General features: G+C 38.9%; 1 protein-coding gene across 5 annotated transcripts in view; it reads left to right on the plus strand.

Moving 5' to 3' along the window:
* nlgn1 (neuroligin 1) overlaps positions 1 to 25,807 on the plus strand; it is a 238,472-nt gene that overhangs the window by 12,676 nt on the left and 199,989 nt on the right. For 2 of the 5 annotated variants that reach the window (XM_084394573.1, XM_084394575.1), the window contains exon 2: positions 5,406 to 6,234. In XM_084394573.1, coding sequence (XP_084250699.1) covers positions 5,739 to 6,234 — 496 coding nt within the window. In that variant the 5' untranslated portion in view covers positions 5,406 to 5,738. Of the gene's footprint in view, positions 1 to 5,227; positions 6,235 to 6,732; positions 6,793 to 25,807 lie in introns of those variants that run through there. The other 3 variants (XM_084394571.1, XM_084394572.1, XM_084394574.1) reach the window with 3 other exon arrangements.

Here is a 25,807-nt window from a genome sequence, read left to right on the forward strand (position 1 = left end):
CCACACATAATCATATAAGCTTTGGCCTATAAATTTCTCTCAAAGTCTTATTGCGGTTGAGATGAGATCATTAAGGTGAGTGTGAGCTTGTGCGGGCCTTAAGCAAACACTGATGAAATGGCCTCAGATTTGACCGACTGCTGCAGTAACTCACTTTTCTGGCCTGTGTTCACAACTTCTGATGGCATTCGCTAAAATAATCAGCCATTTGTTTTCCACTTCGAACCACCTTTGTAATTGAGAACCATGCTCCATTATTCTCAGATGCCAGTATGATGGAAGTTGACACTAAGAAAGTTGAGAATATTGTCTCCTCAACATAGAATGTTTGTCATGTGTTCCTCATGTGGGAGGTAGATGTGTATTTTAACTAAAATGCATTATTGTTGCGTATAAAGCATCCATCCATCCATCCGAGTGGTAGATGTGTATTTTGACTAAAATCCATCCTCCCATCCATCCATCCATCCGAGTGGTAGATGTGTATTTTGACTAAAATCCATCCTCCCATCCATCCATCCATCCAACCATCCATCCATCCTCCCATCCATCCTCCCATCCATCCATCCATCCATCCATCCATCAATCCATCCATCCATCCATCCGAGTGGTAGATGTGTATTTTGACTAAAATCCATCCATCCATCCATCCATCCATCCATCCATCCATCCATCCATCCATCCATCCATCCATCCATCCATCCATCCATCCATCCATCCATCCATCCATCCATCCATCCATCCATCCATCCATCCATCCATCCATCCATCCATCCATCCATCCATCCATCCATCCATCCATCCATCCATCCATCCGCTAATTTTATAAGTATACATTTTTTTTTTGTAACAAGCTTTTGCTTATCAAGGCTAGTTAGATCAAAAACAGTAAAACAAAGTAATATTTTAAAACATTAGTACAATTTCAAATAACTGTTCTCTATTTTAATATATTGTAAAATGTAATTTTATTCCTGTGATGGCAAAGCTAAATTTTCATCAGCCATAGGCAGCCGAACGTCACACGAACAAACAGGAAAACTGGACATATTGTATTCGCTTGTCAGAGAAAGGTTTAACGACAGTATGAACAGAAGGCAACATCTATGGACTTTTAAGGTAATCGGCAAACCTAGCTAGTTCTTTTTATTGCTGCCATTTTTTTTTTTTAAATATCTAAATATTAGTGAGAAAAAAAAAACATTCAAATTTGTAATTTTTTTACCACAAAAACATGTTCAGTTGACATTTTGCCTTGTGCATTCGATTTAACAGCAAGGTTTTTAACTGAACTATGCATGTGTATTTTATACACTTACATTATGTTCTTGTTCCGTACATTCAATAATTGTACGTTCTTAAATGCGTGAGGTTTTCTAGCGCTTTTCAACTGCTCATGTTGTTCATGAAGATAAATTAAACTCTCCGTAATTTGCTCCTTGATATTTCTGCCCATTTTCATTCGTGTGATTTTCAGCCTCTGCTTTTCTGCTGCAGACTGAAGCACCTCCTGAGTGTATAACATGCCGCGCCGTTACTTTCACTAATAAAAGAAAAATAGCCTTTTACAGTTTTCTAGTGCTATTTTTATTATTGGTTGGGGCATTCCACAGACCTACATTAAAACTTTAACACACAGTCTTGTACATAGATTACAGAGATTCTCTTAGTCTCAGATTGTTTTAAAACAATGACCAAATTGTAAAGAAAAAAGAAAAGAAAAAAAAAAGATTATCAAGATCTGTGCCTAAATTCTGATTGCGTGGACATTTGCCCATGCCTAGATCCGGCCCGACTGTAACTGAGATTCACGGACCCTTGCTTTAAGAGCTCTCGGTCTTTAACTGGACAACTCACAGCAGGAGCTACAAGATAAGCACTTCAAGCAGAAAGAAATACAAAAGACAAAACAGAAAAAAAAGAAAAAAAACTTCAAGAGAATAAACAACCAAAGATTTGAGGCAAAAATATCACACCCACTGGGGAAATATGTAAGAATGTTTTTGCTTTATATGAAATAATATCAAACTAAGTAGCATTTATTCCAAAGAAAGACAGCAAAACATTTCATAAACAAATTTTGTTGGTGGGTTTTAAGTGATGACAGAAGAAGATTTAGATTAATGTATTTTAAAGTGAGATGTTTTTGCCAGATTGTATTTATTTATATTTGACCATGTGATAAATGTGTCCTCAATACTTCAGAGAGGTATTCATTAAGACAAATTTGCATATGTAGTTGTTCATATCTATCAAAACTTTTATAAGAGGATGGGGGGTGATGTCATCAGTGGTACACCTCTGGTACAGTCCTTGCTTTCAGAATGAGTAGATGTACCTATAAGAGAACAAGCAAAGGCATACCATAGGAAAGGTTGAATTGGAAATTCAAGACTGTGTATATTCTATGGAGATGTACAGTGTCTATGCTGTGGATTCTTTATTTGTCTGCAAGGGAACACTGTATTGTAAGATCCCAACTGAGATTGTTACGTACTGTCTCAGAGGAGGCATATGTCTATCTCTCAATTCAGTTCCCCAGGCCCTCTTTCTATCCTTTGAGACAAACCTGACCTCATTACAAACACACTCTCTCTCTCTCCTTCTCTCTCTCTATCTATCTGTCTGTCTGTCTGTCTGTCTGTCTGTCTTTTACTTAATAGTTAACTTCACTTAATTTTGTGAAATTAAATTTGACATGTATATATATATACAATGAGCACATGAGCATTGGAAGATGGTCGTTTGGTCCGATGAGTCCCATTTACATGAGGAAGTGATGGCACCAGGATGCACAGGGGATGACGACAAGCTGGTTGAGGGAGTGTGATGCTCTGGGCAATGTTCTGCTGGAAAAACTGGCCATTCATATGGACATACATTTGCCACGTGCCACCTACCGAAACATTGTTGCAGACCAGGTACACCCTTTCATGACAATGGTGTTCCCTGGTGGAAGTGGCCTCTTTCAGCAGGATAATGCGCCCTGCCACACAGCACACATTGCACACAGTGAATGGTTTGAGGAATATGATGAAGAGTTCAAGTTGTTGGCCTTGCCTTCAAATTCCCCAGATATCAATCCAATTGAGCATCCATGGGATGTGCTGGACAAACAAGTTTGATCCATGGCGGCTTTACCTCGCAACCTACAGGACTTGAAGAATCTGCTGCTAACGTATTGCTGTCAGATACCACAGGGTACCTTCAGGGGTCTTGTAGAGTCCATGCCTCGGTGGGTTGCCAGCACAAGGAGGACCAATAGCAGACATGGAATAAAGACTTGTAGTGTAGTGTAGTGTAGTGTTGGAGTTCTCTCTCTCTCTCTCTCTCTCTGCTCTATTGTAGAAATCTCCTAGGCGATTTTATAGGCTCATTAACAATACAGTACACAATCAATGCAGTGGATTTCTCATCTTGCGTCTGTTTATCCGTTCATCTAATTATGCGATGGAACAGACTGTTTTGCATCTTTTTGAAGCCTGTCATTGATAGGCTACCGTCAATAGGAGCAATTTGTTTTGAAATATGAAGTGAGGGGAGTAGAAATGTCAACTGGGCCAAAGTGAGATTGACTAATCATGGATAAATAAAACACTTGAGTTAACACATTCAGTTTTGCAGAGTGGGGTTTGTTTTTGGCATGTTTCTCTGCAAGACTGAACTCGAGTGCAACTTGCAAGAACCATGTGATATAGGATGAAACCAAACATTCAATATTGTATTTGACAGTTTTAAAATTGGTCACTGAAAAATATTAATGTTTTATGTATTGTCTTTTTACAGAAGTTGTGTATATGCACAGCATATGTATGTATGTATGTGTGTGTGTGTTACACTTATTACTATAGTAATAACAGCAAATAATGCATAATTAAAAGCAACTAACCCTAACCCAAAACTCAATTATATAATAAGTACATATTGTTAATTAATATTACTCAGTACTTCTTTGTATAATTACACTGTAACAAGGGCACCTTGCAACCCACATTTTATTAAAAGATAAATTAGTTGTAAATAGACATTACTAACTGACTATTAGTTGTTGGAAAAGTAGGAGACCATTGTGATCTATTTCTAGTTACGGCCCTGCCCCTAAAACCATACAATGGAATGTCTGAAAACCTTTTGAATTTAATAAAATGCTGGCAGTTTCTGGTTCACCATTAACAAAATGCACAATGGCAGAGTTATTACTGAAATCGCTCCATTTCATTACAGTAGATTAGACCTCGGGGCCAAATATTGTGATCAGACAGAACGGAGGCTCTTTAAGCATTGTCTGTGGACGCCATTACATGGCGGGTTGAAGAAAGGTCAGTTCCAGCTATTCCATTCAGCCATGTCTGCTCCCTGTCTGTCCGTGTGGCACTCAGACCGGATCTACTGACTCTTTCACGGCTAGTCATCATGAATGATCTGGTTGTTGTAGGGTATTGGGCAGAGGAGGCTGTGTGTGGTGGTACAGTAGTACTCAAGACAAATGCCCCATTATAGTGGAACATAAACCCTATTGTAGAACCGTGGAAGCAGAAGTGCTTTTCTCATTTGCTGTGCTGAGCGAAAGCCTGTTCTGAATCCGCTCGTCACAGCGTCCACTGGGGAAGACTCGCCCACGGTTATAAATGAACCTCTATTTCTTATTAAGACTTGTGTTCTGGGGGGATCTAAATATAGTTTTTGCACATTTGCAAGGTTGTCTCAGAAGTGAGGTTGATGCACTAAATGGATGTGCAGGGTTTTGTTGTGCTGTTCTTCGATATTCTGTTTCCTCTTGACTTATTTTATCACTACACTTTGTTGAGTTCTTGATGTAATATATCTGAATCTTTGCAGTAATGGGAATGAATAGCTATTGTCTAATCCAACGATGATCACGACTAACAGCAGGACATTTTGTTGAATCATTGATTCATCAATGACATGACGTGTGTGTGTGTGTGTGTATTTGTCCACCAAATCACAGTGATGTGGTGCTACCAACATGGACAAAAAACCATAACAGGAAATAGTTCGACCTCTTTATGACAAGTCAACTTCAGATTGTAACATTTATTTCTGAATAAATAATTGACAATATTTGCAACAAATTTTTTTTGGACCATTTATGATGTATGACGTGTGAGATTTCCCCCTGACTAAGTGTTTTTCAATATTGTGTCTTAAGTACTGCTTTATTATATGACCACTTCAGCATGTGAGTGTATTGGAGAAGTATTTGATTTGCCGTTGGCTGAGATTCCTCTTAACTGACTCTGGGTCTGTATAATAGATGCTGTGTCATGCCAGTGAGCTGTGATCCTAGAACATTCTGCTTGATAACAGGCACACAAGATCACAGACGCCAATAAAGCTCCGTTCTCCCATCTGCCTCACCACTAATTTTTTTTTTTTTTTTTCAGCAGGATATAGACCAACCACTGCACCGGGCTTGATTTATCTGTGGACAACCTGCTGCAAATGCCTCCCCCAGCCCTGCCCCGCACGTAGCCAGGATGGAAAGCTACGTTGTCAATAGGATGGGACCTGACGAATAGCTGGCTTTCTTATAAAGATGTTGCTTGGATCCGTTTTTAAATCCATGTGGGAATACTTGCCATGCAAAGAGGCTTTGAGATTTTTGACAGCTTCGCTCTTGGAACATCTGGCATCTTGGGTTTGATCGTTTCTTTTGTGCGAGTGGATATAAACTAGTGTCGCCGCTGTTAGTGGGACTAGTTTGAAGAGGATTGACCATGCCCTTCCAACGACCAAACCGCCTGGGTGGCGTCTGGAGGGCCATGTGTCCGCGGCTAGGCCTCAGTGCTAGCCTGGACCTGCCGTTTTTGTGTTGGATATTAGGCTTAACCCTGCACGCCCATCTCACTGCCTCGCAAAAACTGGACGAGACGGACCCCGTTGTCACTATGACTTACGGCAAACTGCGGGGATTCAAAAAAGAACTCAACAATGAGATCCTGGGGCCTGTCATCCAGTTCCTGGGCGTTCCCTACGCAGCACCCCCAACAGGCGAAAGGCGCTTCCAACCTCCTGAGCCCCCTATTTCGTGGTCAGATATCCGTAACGCTACTCAGTTTGCTCCCGTTTGTCCCCAAACCCTGCTGGAGGGCAGGCTACCGGACGTTATGTTGCCAGTTTGGTTCACCAACAGTATTGAAGTGGTGTCGTCCTACGTACAGGACCAGAGCGAGGACTGCTTATTCTTAAACATATACGTGCCAACGGAGGATGGTGAGTTTATGTGCGGGCAGGACGGAGAGACCTGTCTTTGTCATCTCACTGTGTCAGTTTCCTCTGTGCAGAATGTAGTGAGAGCAGCGAAAAAAAGAAGCATGATCTCTGCATGTCCGATGCATGCCACTGCTTAATGTGTGAATGTGTGTGTGAGTGAGCGAGGCTGTATGTGTGTCCTAACCTTCCCACCATCCCCTGCACATGCAAATCTTTCTGTGTGCTGCAGCACGTCCATTTTAGGTGGTTGGTTTTCTTTTTACCCCCCCTTTACTTGTTAGTCAAACACAGCTTTAGTGTAAACAGCCCATAATGTTTCAAACTGAACTATAAAAGGGGAGCATTTTTTGCAGTACTTATGATGGTGATGATGATTTAAGTTAGAGAACTTCTCGTTAAAATCTTCTCTTCCTCTTTCAGTCAAGTTTTGCTGTTGCATGCACCTGATGTCCATAATGGACTCCCATGTTATTTTTTAGTCTTCTATTCATTTTGCAGTAAAAAGAATATCGAAGGAATGTGCCAGAAAACCCGGCAAGAAAATTTGTAGAAAAGGAGGTATGTATCCACCGACATAAATCCCAAAAGAGAACAGGCAAAGATCTCCCCCCTCTCTACAGCACCAGTCCAGGTGTCGACTCTCTGAGGTCGCATGTCAGAGAAGAAACCATAATTGATTCCCACCATGAAGAGTCAACTGGGGAGACCGAGCCGTCTCTTAAATCAGATGGGCACACTTTGAACTTGCAGAGTCTAATCTCAATTAAAAGAGATGCTATCTGGATTTCATTGGCTTACACTGGCTGTATTGATCACAGCTTCATCAAGATAATGTCTCTAGCTCCCCCACCCTGACGTACCCTACCTTGGCCCCTTCCGAGCATTGGGTTTGTTGACAGCTCGCTTTATATAAAGTATCCCGTTAATACGTCCTCCCTGCCGACAAGAGTAATCATAAAACGTTCCAGCTGGAGACTTTATCCTATCTTCTGCTGGTCTGACATGGCAAAAATCAATGGATGTATAAATACAATACATTTCCCCCAAAACTTCCTGTTTGGCATACTGTGGTTAACTGGATAGTTCAAAAAAACCTGTCATCATTTTATTGACTTTCTTTCATATATTTTGAAGAACTTTTTTTGGTCCATACACTGAAAGTCAATGGGGTCCAAAACCACCAACTATATTTAGAATGACATGAGAGTGAGTAAATGATGACAGAATTTTCTTTTTTGGGTGAACTATCCCTTTAAGGTGATCCATCGGGCATTTCAATGATTATTCAAAGCAGATGAAGGTTGAATCACTGTTGAATTATGTTTTAAATGTTGCAAATCAAATCAACATTGATATTCTGACATTGTTTCAACTTAGTTACTTTTTCTATCTTGTTAAATTTCAGTGTTGATTTGACAGTTGATTTACAATCATTGTTTCAATTTTGTTTAACATTGAACCAATGACTGACATCATTTTAACCACATTTAAATGTCATTGATTTTCAGTCACTGAAAATCTGTCTTGGGAACTAATTTCCATCTGCGTTAATCTACAGGCCAAACCAAAGCAAAATCTAACACCTATCCATTAAGAAATTAAAAAATAAAATAAATAGCAGCTAAAGAATTCAGTCCATTTGCACACATCTAAGTAGGTGAAGGCCAGTGAGGGCACAGATAGCATCTTGCTCTGGGTTTGATATGAATGTTTTAAAAATGTTGTAAACATGCTGCCATTGTGTTATCGCTGATGTTTGCAGTTGAAGCTATGTTTCCAGCATGCTGTGTAATAAGACCCACCATCATCGCAACTGGGATTGCTTTAACGGCAAAGAACAGTTGTCTCTTCTGCTTGCAAAAATAATGGAGGGGAGTGGCTTTGAGAGGCGCGAGTGAGGAATTTGCTCAGATTGAGAATTTCTGGGTAAATCATGTAAAAGCCCTTCTCTTTTGCTATGAATATCACAATTGATTCATGTCTTGATTCATTGTTTATGTGCCGTTAGATCAATCCTTCGCTCGAGTCGTGTGTACTGAGAAATAATTGTCAATGATACGTCTTTTTGTGAACAAATTTCATTTCCATTTAGGATTCCCACATGCTGTTTCGGAAAATTTGCGCTTTCTCATGGGAGGAAATGCAGTGATGACATTTCATTTTCGGATCCCTAACTCATGCTTTAATTGGATTTGAAATTCACACCTCTACATTTAATACTTTTAATTGAAACCTTTGATACCTAATTGCATTTACGCTTCTGATAGATAAGAACGGCATTTATTGGTTTTCAGCAGCACGGTGTTGTCTCGATATCTGTGTGTAATTAACTACCTTAAAACGGCGTGAACGGACACCGCGGCATTGCTAACTCAAGGATGTTACTGTCAAGGACGATGTAAACATAACATTTAATCGGTGCCTTTTTTATTCAAGGTTTTTACCGCATAGCAGACTGTCGCATAAATCAAAATGTTTGTTGATAAAAAGACAACAGATTAAGCCACGGTAAGCTATTAAAAATTAATTCAGAGCTTGTAACAGGGGCTTCTGTTAATGAAAATTTAATAGTGTTGGTTTTCGTTTCTAGTGTGAAACTGTCAGATGATATTTAGCTGCGTCACAAGAATTGAGTGTCCGTCAATAAGCTCTCTCGCTCTCTTTCTGTCCCAGTTTTGTAATGGTTGATGGTAGTCCTAAGGGAAGTGCAATGCTTGCTTCACGCTAAGGCAGGAATTTTTTTTCATTCCTTCTCAGTTTCTGCCTCCTCAGTGCACCCTCCTTTGAGATGGTCTGTAAAACCGAGTTGAAATTCAGTGTATCTTGGCTGGATGAATGGCATGCGGAGGAGCCAGGGTTAGTGGCGAGGGTGGAGATGAGCGCAGACGTCTGTTTGTATTGAGGCCGGGGGTGGTGCTCGCAGAAACTCGGAGAGAAACTTGATCGTCTTGGCAGGGCGTAGAGTTAGAGGTGTGAGAAAGCGAGGCTGAGTTTGTGTCTGTAAGTAAGAGGTTTGTCACACTTGTTTTGGAGGCTTGCAGAAGATGGCGGAGCGTGGGCGGAAAGAGCCACAGTGTGACAGAGCAACAGGATTCCTCTGGTTCAGGGTTGTCCAACTCTCAAAGGAAATCAGATTGGAATCATACATACATGCGGTGATCAGAATAACCTGGGCTTCGCTATAACTCGCTGTGACTTAAATCAAAATTCTCTCTGTGGGATATGCGATGTTTCGAAAGTCAGTCTATTGAGAAAGGTGTAGAGTTCGGTATGTAATAATGTAGTTTTGAAAGTCTTTTATAGGAACATTCATCTTTATATAGGCTATGGTGTATTGCAATCCTGGGGCTTTGGAAATAGTGTTTTTCAAGTAATGATTTTAGATAAAGATGTCTATATATGTTCTATTCTAGCAGGAAACACCTTACATGGTCTTATTTGGTTCTTCTTTTTTAAGAATGATTATCTAGATTTTTACATTTTCTGTATAGTTTGAGTAGTGATTTATCCCACCGCTATCATGGTAGGGCATTGTGTGTGATTGCTAGGGTGTTAATGTTCGGTTGCTAGGGTATTATGGGTAGTTACAAAGCCCCAACACCTAGGTCCTAATAGGTGAAGAAATGTCCAGGTCAAATTTTACTCTAAAAACTAATAAAAATCTGCATATTTTGCTTAAACAAATGAAAATTTCAGGACTCTTTGATTATTTTGTTGTGACATTATTTGAGCACATTTAATCTTCTCTCAATATTTTTAATGAAGAAAATTTTTTTTTTTACATTTATTCATATTCATAACACTTATTTATAGTGACTTACAATGAGCTACAACACATGCAAAATCAGTTAATTTAATTGCTGGGACTATAACAAATTCCATAATAAAATAATAATATGTATTTTATATATTTCATTTATATATATGTATTTTCCAACACACACACATATCACTTGCCATATTATATATACAGTATATGAGATTCACCTTCATAAATATGAGTCTGATTAACGCCTTTCCTAAACAAACCACATGAAATGAGATATTGTATCATTCGTCTCTGTAAAACAAAAGGTTAGCAAACACTACTTATTAACAATTTAGTAAGAAGTAATTTGTTGTCTGTTTACATGATGTTTTAAAACCGTTATATGGGTGGGTGCAAAAATCCCTCCTATTTATCCCTGTTCTAACTTACCATGCATTTTAATAGGCTTTCTTTAGCAGTCCCAGTGTTCTGACTCACAAATCTATTTGTTCAGAGTCTATTTGAATATTGAATGTGTGTGTAGGCGTGGAACAGAGTAATATTACTGTAGGTTATGCTTTTCACCGTTGTTTCAGAATAATTTTCTGCTCACTGTGCTTTTGTATGAACTTCCTGTGTGACATGAGGGCCATGTTGTGTAGGTGATAATGTCTCAGTTTGAATCGATAATGAGGGAACCGTTTCACCATGACTGATGAATACTAACAACAGACTGTTGGATCATTTTGTATCAGAGAAAATCCAGATCTAATCACTGATTCAGTCTCACTCACACACACTCATCCTCAGCCTTTACCACATCATTTTCAAAAAACAATCAATAGTCTATTGTAAGGTAATGAACTGCATTTAAAAAAAAATCTGATCAAAAAACATCCTAATTTAGAAGTAGTACGCTATATGTTCTATCCGCTATATGTTCATTTTTGTGTATTACAGCCTTAGTTGTGGCAAATAAAGTTTAAGTACTTGGAGTTACCACAGTTATAATTGACAAAGGATGACTTACGGTGTTCAGTGTAAAAGGAATTATGAATGAATGTACCATCGTTTGTTACACTGTCGTTCTTATAGGCTTTTCATAGTTCATCCAATTTGGTAACGTAAAAAAATGTATAAATTTTTATTAGCAGTGTCGTGTTTTAAATAAAATGAAACGTGGTAATGTCCTACTGATGACGAAACAGAAGATGTCGCTCACTGAACCTTTTATTCAGGATTACAGCGAATGGCTTGGATCAAAACAATAACAAAACAGTGCTCTCTATATACATGCTTTTTTCCATATCCGATAATCCAATGCATTAACCGCATAAAAGCAAAGGAAAGAACAGCAAGTCACAATTATCACAGCTATTCAGTTTGACTGAGGCACTACAGTATAAATACTCAGTACATATCAATCTATATCAGACAAAGCAATAGTGACATGGTAAAAACATTGTTACTCACACTTGTGTGTTTTGACATTACTGTCAGATCCAATGTAGTTGGCACTGCATCATCTTTTATTTTCACTCTCTCCGCAGTTAATGAAGCGAACAAACGAACAGTGTAAATCTGACTGTAACTTTGTTAAAAATAGAGTTCATCCACGCTTTCTTAATGTTAGGATCACAAGAATGCAGTGATGGGAAGTCCGGTTCTTTTCCGCGAATCGGTTCTTTCGGACAGTTTGTTGAAAAAAAACGGTTGACCAGTTCTTTTACGTCCTCACGTAATGGCGTCAATTCTATCATCCCAGCGGATAAAAATACATTAAAATAAAGGCATTTGTAATCATAACTTCAGTTAGATAATAGTAATCATCGTCATAATCATCTTGGAAAAGTTTCTGCAAATGAACCCTACAGGCGATTTCACATGTCTTAAAGATATAAAGTGAATAAACTGGTCTTCGTCAATTTTATTTTATTTGTTATTAAATAAACGTACATTTCGGCCCCTCATTTAAGTCCTCGGTTCACCCGTGCTCATGTATCAGCACAGCATGCAGTTGGCCGAAAGAAAGAACTGCTGAAACCTTACTGTACAGTCGACAAATCTAAAAAGTCGATGCATGTCTCCAGTATGTTTAATACGTTATGTTTTCATTAACACATTATAAACATTTACTAAGCACCCTTAAAACCTTGGCAAGAGTTTGTCAAAGATTTATATCAACTTTTTTATGTACCTGTACGTTCAGTAGTGGGCGCATGCTCAGTATAAGCTGCTCGTGCTCATCACTTCTCTCAGCACAACATGTGACTCGGAGGGACTGTGTCAGCCATGTCCTAAAGTGAGTAACTTTAGTAACTTGTGGATCAGCGCTGACGCAAGACGCGAACTGTTTTGAACGATTCAGTCCGATTTAGTGTACTGGTTCGACCGGTTCACTAAAAAGAACCGGTTCAAAAAACCGGACATCACTACAAGGATGGCAATTCAAAGACTGTTTTTCATTAACTTGCCACTTTAAAAACGTCTTGTAATCCTTAGAAGCATCTCTATCGTTTTGTTGCTGGAGTAATCCTGTGTTTGTGACTCTCGTAAATTGGTGGGCGGGGCTAAAGAGGCAATGATGTAGAAGTTGATCTTCTGTAGAGGTGGTCTTTCTTTGTACTATGATGTAATAATGTGACAAAATCCGAAACGAGTGGTTTTCTGAGCTTGTTTTTTTTTTTTTACTAACAAGAAAGTTTTGAGTTCTGAAACGTACAGGATATTTATGTAGTACAATGGATGGTACAATGATATGTCTCTTATATGTCAAAAGATCAAGGAAGATTTCATTTCCCTATTCATGACCCCTAGAAACTGCCCTCACCAGAGGTCTGGGAAACCAGTCTTTCATCTGACAATACAGATTTACATGCAAGTCATGCTTTAATGCAAGAGAACAGACAAGGCAGAAAAAATCATTGCCCTTTTACAAAGTTTTTATTTTGTTTTTGAGGTGGGCTAGAATAGATTTTCATGCTTGACATTATTTTTCACGGTTGCAGAACCTCTCTTCCCAGTCTCCCAGTCTCTCTTCCCAATGTATGTTGATTGGTCCGCTGGACCAGTGTGTTGATTGGTCAACTGTTCCAAGTTGTTTTAAGGCGAGACACTACAGGTGAATAGGGTAAAATTTTAAAATAATAGATATCACCATGAAACTTCCTCAGTTCATTACTTACACAAGTTCATAAAAAAAAATGTTTTACAAGTTTTGGAGATTTTTATGTTTAATTATGCAAATTAGGTATTATCTCATTAAATATGTGCAATTTTGCATATTTTTTCAGTAGATATATCTGAAAATATGATAAAGCCAGAAGCAAAATTATTTTTTCATTTTGATTACACACAAGATGAAAAAAGATGTTCAGAGGGATTTCAGGATATATGCTTTCATTAACTAGGGAATCAAAATATACTGTCCATAGCCTTAAAATATTGATTTTCACCTTTTTTTTTTAATTAAAATGTCACATAAATCAGGCCAGGAATGATTTATTAACAAATCCCTCTGAACAGATCTTCAGAATACTGCTAAGTGTATAACTGGAAAGTTTGGTGTACATAGGTGCTACATAGGCTGAGATGTTTCTACTGGAGAATGACAAAAAAACGCAAAAAAAATATTTTGAGAAAACGGCAGTTAAAGATTTAATAGTTCTAAATGAGATTTCGTCGTTAGCTTTAAATCCCCCTTTGGACATTCACGATTGGTTACTGATAGAAAGGAAATACCCATATTTGGGTTACATAGCGTTGTGCAGGAGACTCAGAGCTTTAAAACGATACCGGTCATGACAGACTTCAGTAAACAGACGGAACTCGGCATGTCGCGTTGGAATACTAACTTCCTGGTAAATTCGGGAGAAACTTACTACCGCAAGTAAACAAAATGTAATAAAATAAACATCTTAATGTATATTTTCAGCGTTTTCTATATAGCAGCTTGAAAGAATACATATTGAAGGAGTAAACTCGGCCAAAATCTCAAAACTCACCACTGCATGAAAAATCGATGTTTTTGCCTGCCGTGTCTCGCCTTAAGCAACCATCAAAGATGCAAATATAACCTGAGTACTCTTGATTTAATATGAGTTCAAGTCTCAGTTTCACTCAAAGTCATTTATCAGTGGTAGACCATGAAAAACTCATAAACCTCCCCATGGACTTATGAGATATACTATTAGTGTTTTTTAATTCTAAAGAGGCTAAACTAAGTAAAGACATGGATGTAATAATGCAGTAAAAGCAAACTATTTTCCACTCCAGAGCTGAGACATTTGTTCCAACCTGGCACTCTCTAAATTTAGATTTCCAGTAGATTTGGGATTTCTGGTTGTATTAGTGGGATTAGTATAATTTAGTTCTTGGCTGTTTTGCTGATTTATGACTCGTCCCTCGTCCTAATTTTGCATACTCGGTTTTTAAATTCCCACCCGCCCCCAGAAAATGTCACTCTGTCCTTTAAGTTTTGGCATAAAAGTATTGCTTATGTAAGGGAAAATATCATAAAACTATAAGGAAAAAAATAACTATTTCAAGCAATGGCGTTGTGCTCTTCAGCTCTTAAGCCATTGGTCTGAACTGTAAAATTCCTGTGCTAAGTGTAGTGCCAAGTTGCGTTAATTACAGTTTATGCTAAAATGGAGCGTATTAGAGGAAACAGACTGGCGTGTGGCACCTGGCGCTGTTCCCAGATCAGCTCAAAGCATTTTCTCATAACGTAGATGACAACAACTGAACCTTGTGGAGAGGAAAAAGCAGAGAGGAAGGGAAGGGACAGACTGTCGCAGATGGTGCGTGTGCAGGGGAGATTGTCTAAATGCTTCTTTCACCTTGAGATGACAATGAGAGGCTCGCGTTTGACCTAGAGTCTGGCGTTTGTTGAATTCACAAACAAATCGCATACATACTGTCTTGAGCAAAAGAATGCAGTTTTTTAAATATGCTTTTGGACAATTGAGACACTGTAACTACAGTACATATTTTCATCTTAAACACAGAGGTGGGTAGAGTAGCCAAGATCTGTACTCAAGTAAAAGTACAAGTACTTACGGAAATATTCACTCAAATAAAAGTATAAGTAACAATTGTAATAGTTACTTGAGTAATGGCTTCATTACAATAGCGTACTCAGCCAAAAACCCCAATTCAGCTGTATTGAGCCTGTACCATAAAACACAAAAAGGTTAATAATAATAATCATTATTATTATAATAAATATAGATCAGCCATGCTGTGCATATGTTTCGGATTGCTTGTTCTCCTTGTTCCCTCTGGATGCGGGCGAGTGGAACAGTGAGTTCCAGCGGGTCTGATTGGGTCGCAGAAACTGCAGTTTGCACTCACGTTCCACAGTTTCAAAAGCCAAGGTTGATCTGCTGGTTTTGTTCCACAGTGCACTGCATTTTGCAAAAGCTGACCGTGAAAGTCTCTTATATGCATAACTTCCAGCTTCTGCTGCTGATGCATCAACAGTAGCAACAAGATTAAGTAGATGGCATGCACATTTTTGATGTCTGGGAAGTTGGTATTCCAGGCCACAGTCCCCATTTAAAATACCAGAAAGCTCTTGTTACTCCATCTCCGATTCACTTTCGTCAGATTCATCATCAAGTATGAAGTCTCTTTCCTCCTGTGCATCATCTTCTTTCTCCTCCCCATATATTCGAAAGGCCTTCAGAAAGTTTGAGCCACATCTGTAGTCGTCCTTGTAATTTTCCCTCTGCTTTTGTACTCTGCATGTATTTCCTCTAAAGCTGCGGCAATTACATCGAATGTGTGTGATCCTGTCATCCGTCTGCAAGCCAAGGCTGCTGAACATCTCTCCAAAGATGTACTGTCTATCCAGAGGCAGGTCACCCCCAAGTAACTGCGCCGGCTGGCTGACCAGCAGTCTGCAGTAACCGAGTTTACTCCGAGCATGTTTGAAAAGATGTCTAGATTGCTTCTTTCCTTTTATCTGCAGCACTTTTTCTGAAAACTAGTTAATGTTAATGGCTATTGACGACAAAACCCTTTGGGAAAAAATAATAGAAAGCTACAGTATTGCTTTATATGAAATTATGTTGTCAGCATTTTCAAAGGTGATACTGGAAATTGTTGTTGTGGCACTTTGTCACTGTTGTGCTTGTTTTGAGCTTCAAATCTGAAGTTTCACAACAATGTTTTTAATAATTGCCACCAGCCTACACAGACTGTGAGAGTTAGCAGCTTGATGTCACAGAACAGGGCACTATTATGTTGTAATTAAATAAAATGAATGCAAAACAAAAAGATACTTTTGAAACAAATGTTTGGTCTAAAAATGTGTGAGTTGCCAACTACATTGTGCACTCCCATTGTAAAGATATGTTTCAAAGCATAACCGGAATTATGTTACACTCTAAGATACCTTATGCATCTGCAAAAACATCCTACTGTTAGGACCCTTATAATATTTTGCATTCTGACATCATTTCATCCCATATTTTCATTACTTTAATGCATCTGGTATTTCTTTATGATAATTTTCAATACTGTAATTACTGTTTATTACTTTCATATTTATGTATTTACATTTATTTATTGTGATTTTATCAATTGCAACTTACAATGAAAAAAAATCACACACAAAATCAATTGTATTTACTTTTAAGCAAGAACAACAAATTCAACCATGAAATAATATTCTTTTTGAAACCAAAAAGCTTCATTAAAAAAAGGTGGCAAACACATTGTGTGTTCCCATTGTGAGGAGATCGAGAACAAAACAGTCTTCATTTAATCGACTAGGAACACTCAGGATATCGCAGGGAAACATATAAACAACCACGTAAACTTAGACACAAACGAGACTGAACACGGAACTGAGGAAACTCAGGGCTTAAATACATTGGAAGAGTAATCAAGATAAAACAGATCAGGTGTATACATTAATTAGGAACAATGGAAACTCAGAGTACGTTTACACGACAATGATATGCTTAAAACAGAGAAGTTTTTCCTTTGAGTTGTTTGTGTAACGGAGGCCAGCTAGTAGTCGCTGTGCGAGTAAACCTCACTCCTCTGATCTCAATAGGCGCTCTAGCGACAGACGCTAGAGGCTGCAGTCTTTAGCCTCCTTGTTTAGAGTGACGCCAGAGACCCGGGTTCGAGGCCTGCACAGAGTGGGGCGAGTAGGACCCGGGTGGAGGGGTTACATTGGTGCCGTGACCCGGATGGGAGTGAGGTTTAGGTGGGTGAATGTAATGGAGGCCAGCTAGTAGTCGCTGTGCGAGTAAACCTCACTCCTCTGATCTCAATAGGCGCTCTAGCGACAAATGCTAGAGGCTGTAGTCTTTAGCTTCCTTGTTAGAGCGCCTGACTCCCACGCCGGAGACCCGGGTTCGAGGCCCGCACAGAGCGGGGCGAGTAAGACCCGGGTGGAGGGGTTACATTGGTGCCGTGACCCGGATGGGAGTGAGGTTTAGGTGGGTGAATGTAATGGAGGCCAGCTAGTAGTCGCTGTGCGAGTAAACCTCACTCCTCTGATCTCAATAGGCGCTCTAGCGACAGACGCTAGAGGCTGCAGTCTTTAGCCTCCTTGTTTAGAGTGACGCCAGAGACCCGGGTTCGAGGCCTGCACAGAGTGGGGCGAGTAGGACCCGGGTGGAGGGGTTACATTGGTGCCGTGACCCGGATGGGAGTGAGGTTTAGGTGGGTGAATGTAATGGAGGCCAGCTAGTAGTCGCTGTGCGAGTAAACCTCACTCCTCTGATCTCAATAGGCGCTCTAGCGACAAATGCTAGAGGCTGTAGTCTTTAGCTTCCTTGTTAGAGCGCCTGACTCCCACGCCGGAGACCCGGGTTCGAGGCCCGCACAGAGCGGGGCGAGTAAGACCCGGGTGGAGGGGTTACATTGGTGCCGTGACCCGGATGGGAGTGAGGTTTAGGTGGGTGAATGTAATGGAGGCCAGCTAGTAGTCGCTGTGCGAGTAAACCTCACTCCTCTGATCTCAATAGGCGCTCTAGCGACAGACGCTAGAGGCTGCAGTCTTTAGCCTCCTTGTTTAGAGTGACGCCAGAGACCCGGGTTCGAGGCCTGCACAGAGCGGGGCGAGTAGGACCCGGGTGGAGGGGTTACATTGGTGCCGTGACCCGGATGGGAGTGAGGTTTAGGTGGGTGAATGTAATGGAGGCCAGCTAGTAGTCGCTGTGCGAGTAAACCTCACTCCTCTGATCTCAATAGGCGCTCTAGCGACAAATGCTAGAGGCTGTAGTCTTTAGCTTCCTTGTTAGAGCGCCTGACTCCCATGCCGGAGACCCGGGTTCGAGGCTCGCACAGAGCAGGGCGAGTAAGACCCGGGTGGAGGGGTTACATTGGTGCCGTGACCCGGATGGGAGTGAGGTTTAGGGGGGTGAGTGTAACGGAGGCCAGCTAGTAGTTGCTGTGCTGCTTAACAACCATAGTACGATGCATCGTTGAAAAAGTCAACTAGCTAGTCACAGCTGTTTCCCGAAACCGTGATGTCGAAATTTTGTCATTCAACCACACTGGTTAATGATGTCTCACAGGTGGTGGAGTAATAACTTTTTTTAATTGATCGATTTGAGATCTAATTAATACTAGATTTAGGTATTTCTACGTTTTTTTTTTTTTTTTCACATTCTTCCCAATGTTTTCCTACAATCAGTGTTCATATCGAAGGCTATGAAAAAAAAAAAAAGAAAATAGTGAATATAACCATGTAGGCTCTGGTATATTGTGTGCAAAACTATTCTAAATCTATTTCATTCTAACCAAAAATTATAACATTGTAACTTAACAGTCTAAAAACTAAAATAATGATTTTTTACATATGAATGAAATAATAAATACAATCAAAAGCACAGACTAATTATCTTACATTTGATTACCCCATTACAGTTAGTCCCTTTAGAGTAACTGCTAGCTTAAAAATACACTTACTTGTAGGTTTTTAAAATTCTACATATGGCACATTTATTGTCCAACAACAAATATTTGAGCAATATGTATTTTTTTGTCAGAATTATTGTGCTCCTATTCTATTGCACTCTGTCTGTTTGGCGCATGGCGGAGCTCGCTCACGGAAATATGTGAAGTTTAGCGGAGATTCACTCCTGACAGCAAAATGTAAATATTTGCATGAGCTTCTAACATTTACAAATGGAGAATATACCTGTGAAATGTAAGTTTTGCACCGATGAAAGCACTTCATCTCTAACAGCGCAAGTATCTATCTGTCAGCACATGTCAGATCATCTGACGGAGCAAAGACGCTTTTAAACTATACGTGTTAAATCTCACCAGATATTTTAAAGCCCTTAATATAAAGCATGGCTCATGCTTAGGTCAAATTAGATGATGCACTTTCCCTGTGCTATGTAGAAAGGAGTTGGATACAGTAGAGGACGTTTCAGCTTCGAATAAAAAGCAACACAAAAAGAGTACAAAATTGAACAAAACAATATAAATGCAAAATTAGAATTCATGCATATGTAACGGTATCCAGCCTTTTAGTAGTTTTCGCAGATCAGTGTGAACGGGGATCGTTTTGACAATGTTGTCATCTGTACGTGAAACTGGAGATCTAAAAAGTCGTGTATGTGGTAATTGGAAAAAAAATACCCAATGGACACCAGAACGAGACAGAATCTAACCTCGACCGGGACTGAAAAATCTGCGTAGTCCTCCTCCTACAGGCTTTTGCCGGTGGGAACAGGACAAAACCTGAACGTTTCAGGCAGGAGCGGAATAAAATAACACCTTGCATGCAACATTCTTCATTCCTTCAAGAAGTATTTGTATAAATTAAATATAGATTAATCCTATTAATGTTATTCAGTCAATAAAATTGAGTGATTTTTCTCTTTTTCATTTGTTGTTTGATTAACATTAATGACTGACAGCAGCAGGTTATTAGACTGCTGTCACTTTAAGGCTGAATGCAAGGATCCAATACACTGATACAAATCCAATTTTCTTCCAACTGTTTAGACACAGCCGACTGTGTTTACGTGAATACTCACCAAAACATAATAATTATGTGAATATGTCTATTCAAGCGAGAAAAGATGTGAAAGAGAGCTCTATATTCAGTACTCGTGCGCTGTCGTCTTTGCACACAGACTGAATTGAGTTCTCTTTCGCGTCGTCACGCTTTTCCATATTTATCCATATGTCTCAGACGTTTACATTTTTGAACGTTTTATGAGACATGCAGCCAGATTATTAACATTTTCGTCAGTCATAGTTTTTGTCATTCATAACTGGTTTAGTTATCGTCTCGTTTTCGTCAGTGAAAAGATGTCGTTAACGAAAATTATGACGAATATTATTTGTCAACGAAATTAACACTGTGTCTAAATAGAATAGACAGCAAGGCAGCTCACTAGATTTTGGGACAGAGCTAAACAAACCATTATCAGTCTGAATCTGAATTGAAGAATGTCTAAGCGCTTTCCACATCCCTAAACCTTTCATTATTGGTTTTGAAGTTAAGACCAGTAATTAGTTTCACTGATCCTAGGAAGTGTAACTAATCAGACTAGGCCCGTGCCAGTCAAGTAGAACAGTAGTAATGTGCCTGTGCTCTTCCAGACTGCAAAACCCAAAGTCAGTTCATCCCAACACAATCAATGACCGTCTTTGTGTTTGCTGTCACCGCCATGACTGCCGCGGACACTTCTGGACCTCTAATTAGAGCGGAGGCATCAATAACTCATCACTCCCTTCATTAAACATATCGGCGGGCATGCGGGCGTCTCGGGGCGGTGTCACGGCAGCGTTTTGCTGCTTCAGTAGTTTGCCACGTTCTGCGCCGTCCGTCTGCGGTGTATGCCATTACTGAAGAGGTCATTTTAATCACAGAGAGAGATCATAACAAGCAGAAAGAGGCAAAAGCAACACACGTCCTGCAGTCGGCTCCTAATGCCCAGACACACAGAAAGCCTTTGAATAATGAATGATCAGGAAATCGCATTAACGGGCCACAAAAAATGAGGGATGGGCCGGGAAATCGAGTACAAATCAATGTTCTTGAAGCTACTTTGAAACTCTAGTTTGTCAAGGTACTCAAAGATGCTAATAAATTGCAGCAATTTGAGGACAATATTGATGCTGTTTTAAAATATATAACTATCAAAAGTTATACTTTTTTTTTTTTTTGTCAGAGTAGCACTTATAATAATAATTTGGGTGATGAAACAGGGCAAAATCCAAAAGATTTCCGATTGGAGTTAAAAAAAAAAAATATTATAATTATGTAAAATATTAAATAAATAATGTATATAACTGAATTAAAAACAGAGAACACATGAGCGCGATTTAATACAGAAATACTTTATTATTTTTCTATTAAATATATATATATTTTTTTCTATTAATAATTTTTGTTGCTGCAAAAAAGTCTGAGGAAATCAGTTCTTTTTTATTTTATTTTATATTATATTATTTTTTGCTGCAAAAAAGTCTTAAGGGGGTCTTTCTTTCTTTCTTTCTTTCTTTCTTTCTTTCTTTCTTTCTTTCTTTCTTTCTTTCTTTCTTTCTTTCTTTCTTTAACCAGTTTATTTATTTTTTAAATACAAGTCTTGAGCGAACAGCTGTTCTTTTTTCTTTTGTTTCTTTGTGAGATTTTTGGTGTCTTTGATCATGACCTCAGTTCACTCAGCTGTGTACAATATTACAAAACATAGGAATGTTGAGTTTATTATTTATTTTAAAAAAAAAGCTGGTTTTGAAAACAGCTGAGGTACACTACTGTACAATGCAATTAGGTTAGTAGTGCTGCTACTTTACTCCCCATTATATAAAAAAAACCAGCTGCAAAAGGAATGAGTGCAAGAGGAAAAAAACTAGGCAGAAATAGTGATGGCACACAGAAACAGAGAGAAAAGAGTAATGTGTGGCTTGAGCTTGTGTGTGGAGGGTCAGCTAAACAGTGTTGGAGACTGAGAGGGACTTCACCTTGAATATTAATGACGGTTTAAGCCCATCAATTCTTCACTGTGGCAGTTCTTGTAAGTGCAGACCGCTGCGGCCACTCCATCTTCAGCCCTTTGCAATTATTTCTGTGTGACAGGATACACTGTCATTTAGAGCAAAATTAGATGCATGGGCACATCTAGTTTTAAAACAAATAAGTTTAATGCTGATTTTTAATGCTGATTTTGCTGAGGAAATTGTACCCCCTAAAGCCCTGTGAAAACTACAACCTACTTCCAACTCCTAATTAAACCGTCTGAATGATGTCATTTTGCCTTATACATATTGAGCTGATGATACTTGTTATTTTTAAAGTGCAAATCATCTCTCAAAATTAATGTGTGATGTTACACAGAGCAGGAATAAAAGTGGGTGAGAGAAAGAGAGAGAGAGATGTGTTAGATCTCAGAGGTGTATAGTCGTGACAAACAACAGTCTGTAAACGAGTCCCTCACCATGTGTCTTGAACAGCGAAGGGAGTTGTTGTGAACCGCAGGATAAAGGGATTATGGCTGGGCAATAGAGCTGAAAAACATGTTTATATTTTTCAACCTTTTAGCATTATTTTATATATATGTATCTCAAATGGAACTGAAATGGTTTAAATATATATATAGTTTATTTAATTGTATTATTATTATAATATATCCTGACAGATATTTTGTTTTTTGTTATATTACCCAGCCATATTAAGCATGGCATTTCAATAAAGCTTGCTTGAGGGTACAATATGGCCAAGATTAAGCTCTCATATATTGTTTTACATCATAAGAAATCCAAATGAATGAGCCTTATTAAGCCAGATATATCCTGTCTGATAACGTGTGTGAAATTTCCGCTAAACTAGCTGATAATAATTATACACCAGATTCATATCCAGCCAGATGCCTCTGTAGTGCCATCTGAGGGTGCAAAATGCAATTAATACCGTTATCGATCTCATTATGTGGCAAAATATTAGCTGATCTACAAGAACTACAAGAAGAAGAAAAAAACTCGTACAGATGATTGACATTCACTGATGAGATATGTTAGCCAAAAGCAAACTCTGCACATTTCCAATTCCACCTACACATTATATATATTTTTTTTATAAGAAATAGATTTATATGAAATTTGTGCAAGACATTATGTAACCCTGACCATCACAACAATGGATGTGCTTTTGAATAAAATTGAAATCTTGCTCTCTGGGCAAATATTGTACAATAAATATAGCTATAACTATGGGAATTTCCACCACATATGAAAAAGAATCATGCTTTGGTAAATCATATATGATTAAGAGAAAAACTCTTAAAGTCCCCATGTAGTCAATAATTGAAATTAAGAGATACAGAGTTTTTGACACCATTTTGACGTAAAAAGTCAAAAGTATGACATATTAGGCCTATCCAGCCCGATCTCATCCCAAGTCGTCATATACAGTACTGATGCTTTTGACATTTTGTCTACATCCAACGCACACGGCACCCTTTAGCGTCAATATGAGACGCAGATAGATATGGGCCAGAAGACGCCTCCTAGCGGTCTAACCCTAACCCTACCCCAGACCTAAACCTACCCATAACCGAACAAAGCTCTGTGCGTGTCATATTGACGCTAAAGGGTGCCATGTGCGTTGGATGTAGACGAAATGTCAAAAGTGTCAGTATATGACGCCCTAGGATGAGAATGCGTTGGCCTATCTTATAATTTTGACATGTCAATTTTGACTTTTAATCTCATAATTTTCTCACAAATATTAATGTACTGTATGTGTCAAAAATTGCTTTTCATATGTAACAGTATTGGCATATTCTGTCATCTTACACAATTTCACCTTTTGAAGATTAATAAAGAACAACTTAAATGTGCCATTTGAAACTATTTGAGGTCAGTGTTACTGTAAATATTGACTGTTCAGTTCTCGTTCATTTACATCACACTGCAGATTCTCTTGGAATGTAATCACAAGCTTCATATTCAGACAACGCCTTGCAGTTCCTGCTGATTTCCATTCAGTATTTATCATGCAACATGGTGCAGTATGACAGTCAGCAACGTGGAAACAAGGACACAGAGAGACAGGGAGAAAAAAAAGAAAGAAATAAGGGAGGGAGAGCCACTTTGAGGGGGAACGTGATGCTCCGAGACTCTGTTCTGGGAGTCGGGTGTGACAAGCTCCCTTCCACTGTTATCCCTTTGTTTTAAGAGCGCTCCAATGGAGCAGCGGCGCGTCTCGACCATGCGGTTTGGACCCCCTCCGCAGTCCTCTAGCCCCATGCTGCCTCTGCTTCTGCACAAGAAGACGCAGCAGTGATGAAAGGCTAGCACAGACTAGGTCTCATGCCACCAGAGCTCTTGACAGATTGTAGCTGCAGGCTTCCACAGCCAAAACAGCAGTGTGTCACCATCAATATTAATATAATCAGAAGACGATTAAGGCAAGATCTAAAAATAATAATAAAGCCATTTGTGTTTTTGGTAAAAAGGGAAGGGATTTAATTACAATTCCAAAAACTATGGAAATATATTTGACTTTAGTACAGAGGAATTGAGGTGTGTTCCTCTCAATGTGGTCCCATGAGAGCCCTCAACAGGAAGTTGCTTTCGATCTCCGCCAATGAAGCAGTGTTTTCTCTGTTGAATATGTTAAAGGCCCCATGGACGTGGAGTTTTTTCATGTCAGACTGACTTTTTTTTCTTTCTTCCTTGTGTTTTATTTTTCCATGTTGTTCCATCTCACACTGATGTAGTTGGAAATGAGATGCAGCGTTTTGTTGTTGCCGGTTTGTGGGTGTTCACAGCAGTGAGGAGCGGTCGTGAGAATTGTTATCCACGTTAGATTTATCTCAAGGGACGTTAATGGTAGGCTTCAACTAGGTTTAAAAAAAGCGGTTCCTGGTGGTGTTAAACTCTCATGCAAAACCACTTGGGTTTTGTTATGCATTTGCTGTAGTGATCTGGGGGATTGCTAGTTTGATGGTTTGTGTTTGCTAGCATGTGATAAGGTGTAATTGTGTGATATAAAGTCGCAATTACGAGTTTTGAGAATTTTTTATGTTATCTGTATATTGTCACAATTTTGAGATACTGTATATAGTCTTCATAGTCTATATAGCCAATTTTATACAGTAGTCAACATTTGAAGTGGATCAAAAAGGTTCATCAAAGTTTTCCTAAGACAAGAACGGGTAACTTTGATAAAAAGTTTTTGATCCACTTCAAATGTTGACTACTGTATAGTGTTGCAATTGTGATATGCTAAATATGTCAATTTGGGAGTTAAAAAGTAAAAAATGTTAAACATATAATTACAAGTGCAAGAAATACAGTCACAATTTTGAGATATGTTTGGAATTTTGATATACTGTACTGTGCCGAACATATAGTCACAATTTTAACATACTGTATAATTTTGAGATACTGTATCTATATAATCAATTTTTATTTATGTTGTTGAAATTTGTATATGCTAAATATAGTCACAATTTTGGGGGTTCTAAAGTCACAGTTGTTAGATATATAGTCATCATTACAAGTAATACTAGTCATGAAGCTCTAGAGGGCGCAGGCTGTCCTTTACATGTAATCTGCAAGCAATCACATCATTACCGCATGGCACATGCTGATTGGCCTCTGCTGATCCTGCAGCCAATGAGATTGCTTGCTCAACATTTTAATAGTCTGGGTCAGTGTTTGCTCTGATATCCTCCACCTCCCCCAGCTCCACCTGCCTAGATCTACTACAGGATTTATGTCTATTTATGCAGCAGCATATTTTACATGCTCACAGCTGCGTGTTGTGTATCAATTAGCAGTAGCAAGTCCATATTTGCTCTGTAAAATAAAGTCAAAGTTAGATGTTAAATT

Source organism: Rutilus rutilus (genome assembly GCF_951802725.1).
Source record: "Rutilus rutilus genome assembly, chromosome: 22".
Classification (NCBI taxonomy): domain Eukaryota; kingdom Metazoa; phylum Chordata; class Actinopteri; order Cypriniformes; family Leuciscidae; genus Rutilus; species Rutilus rutilus.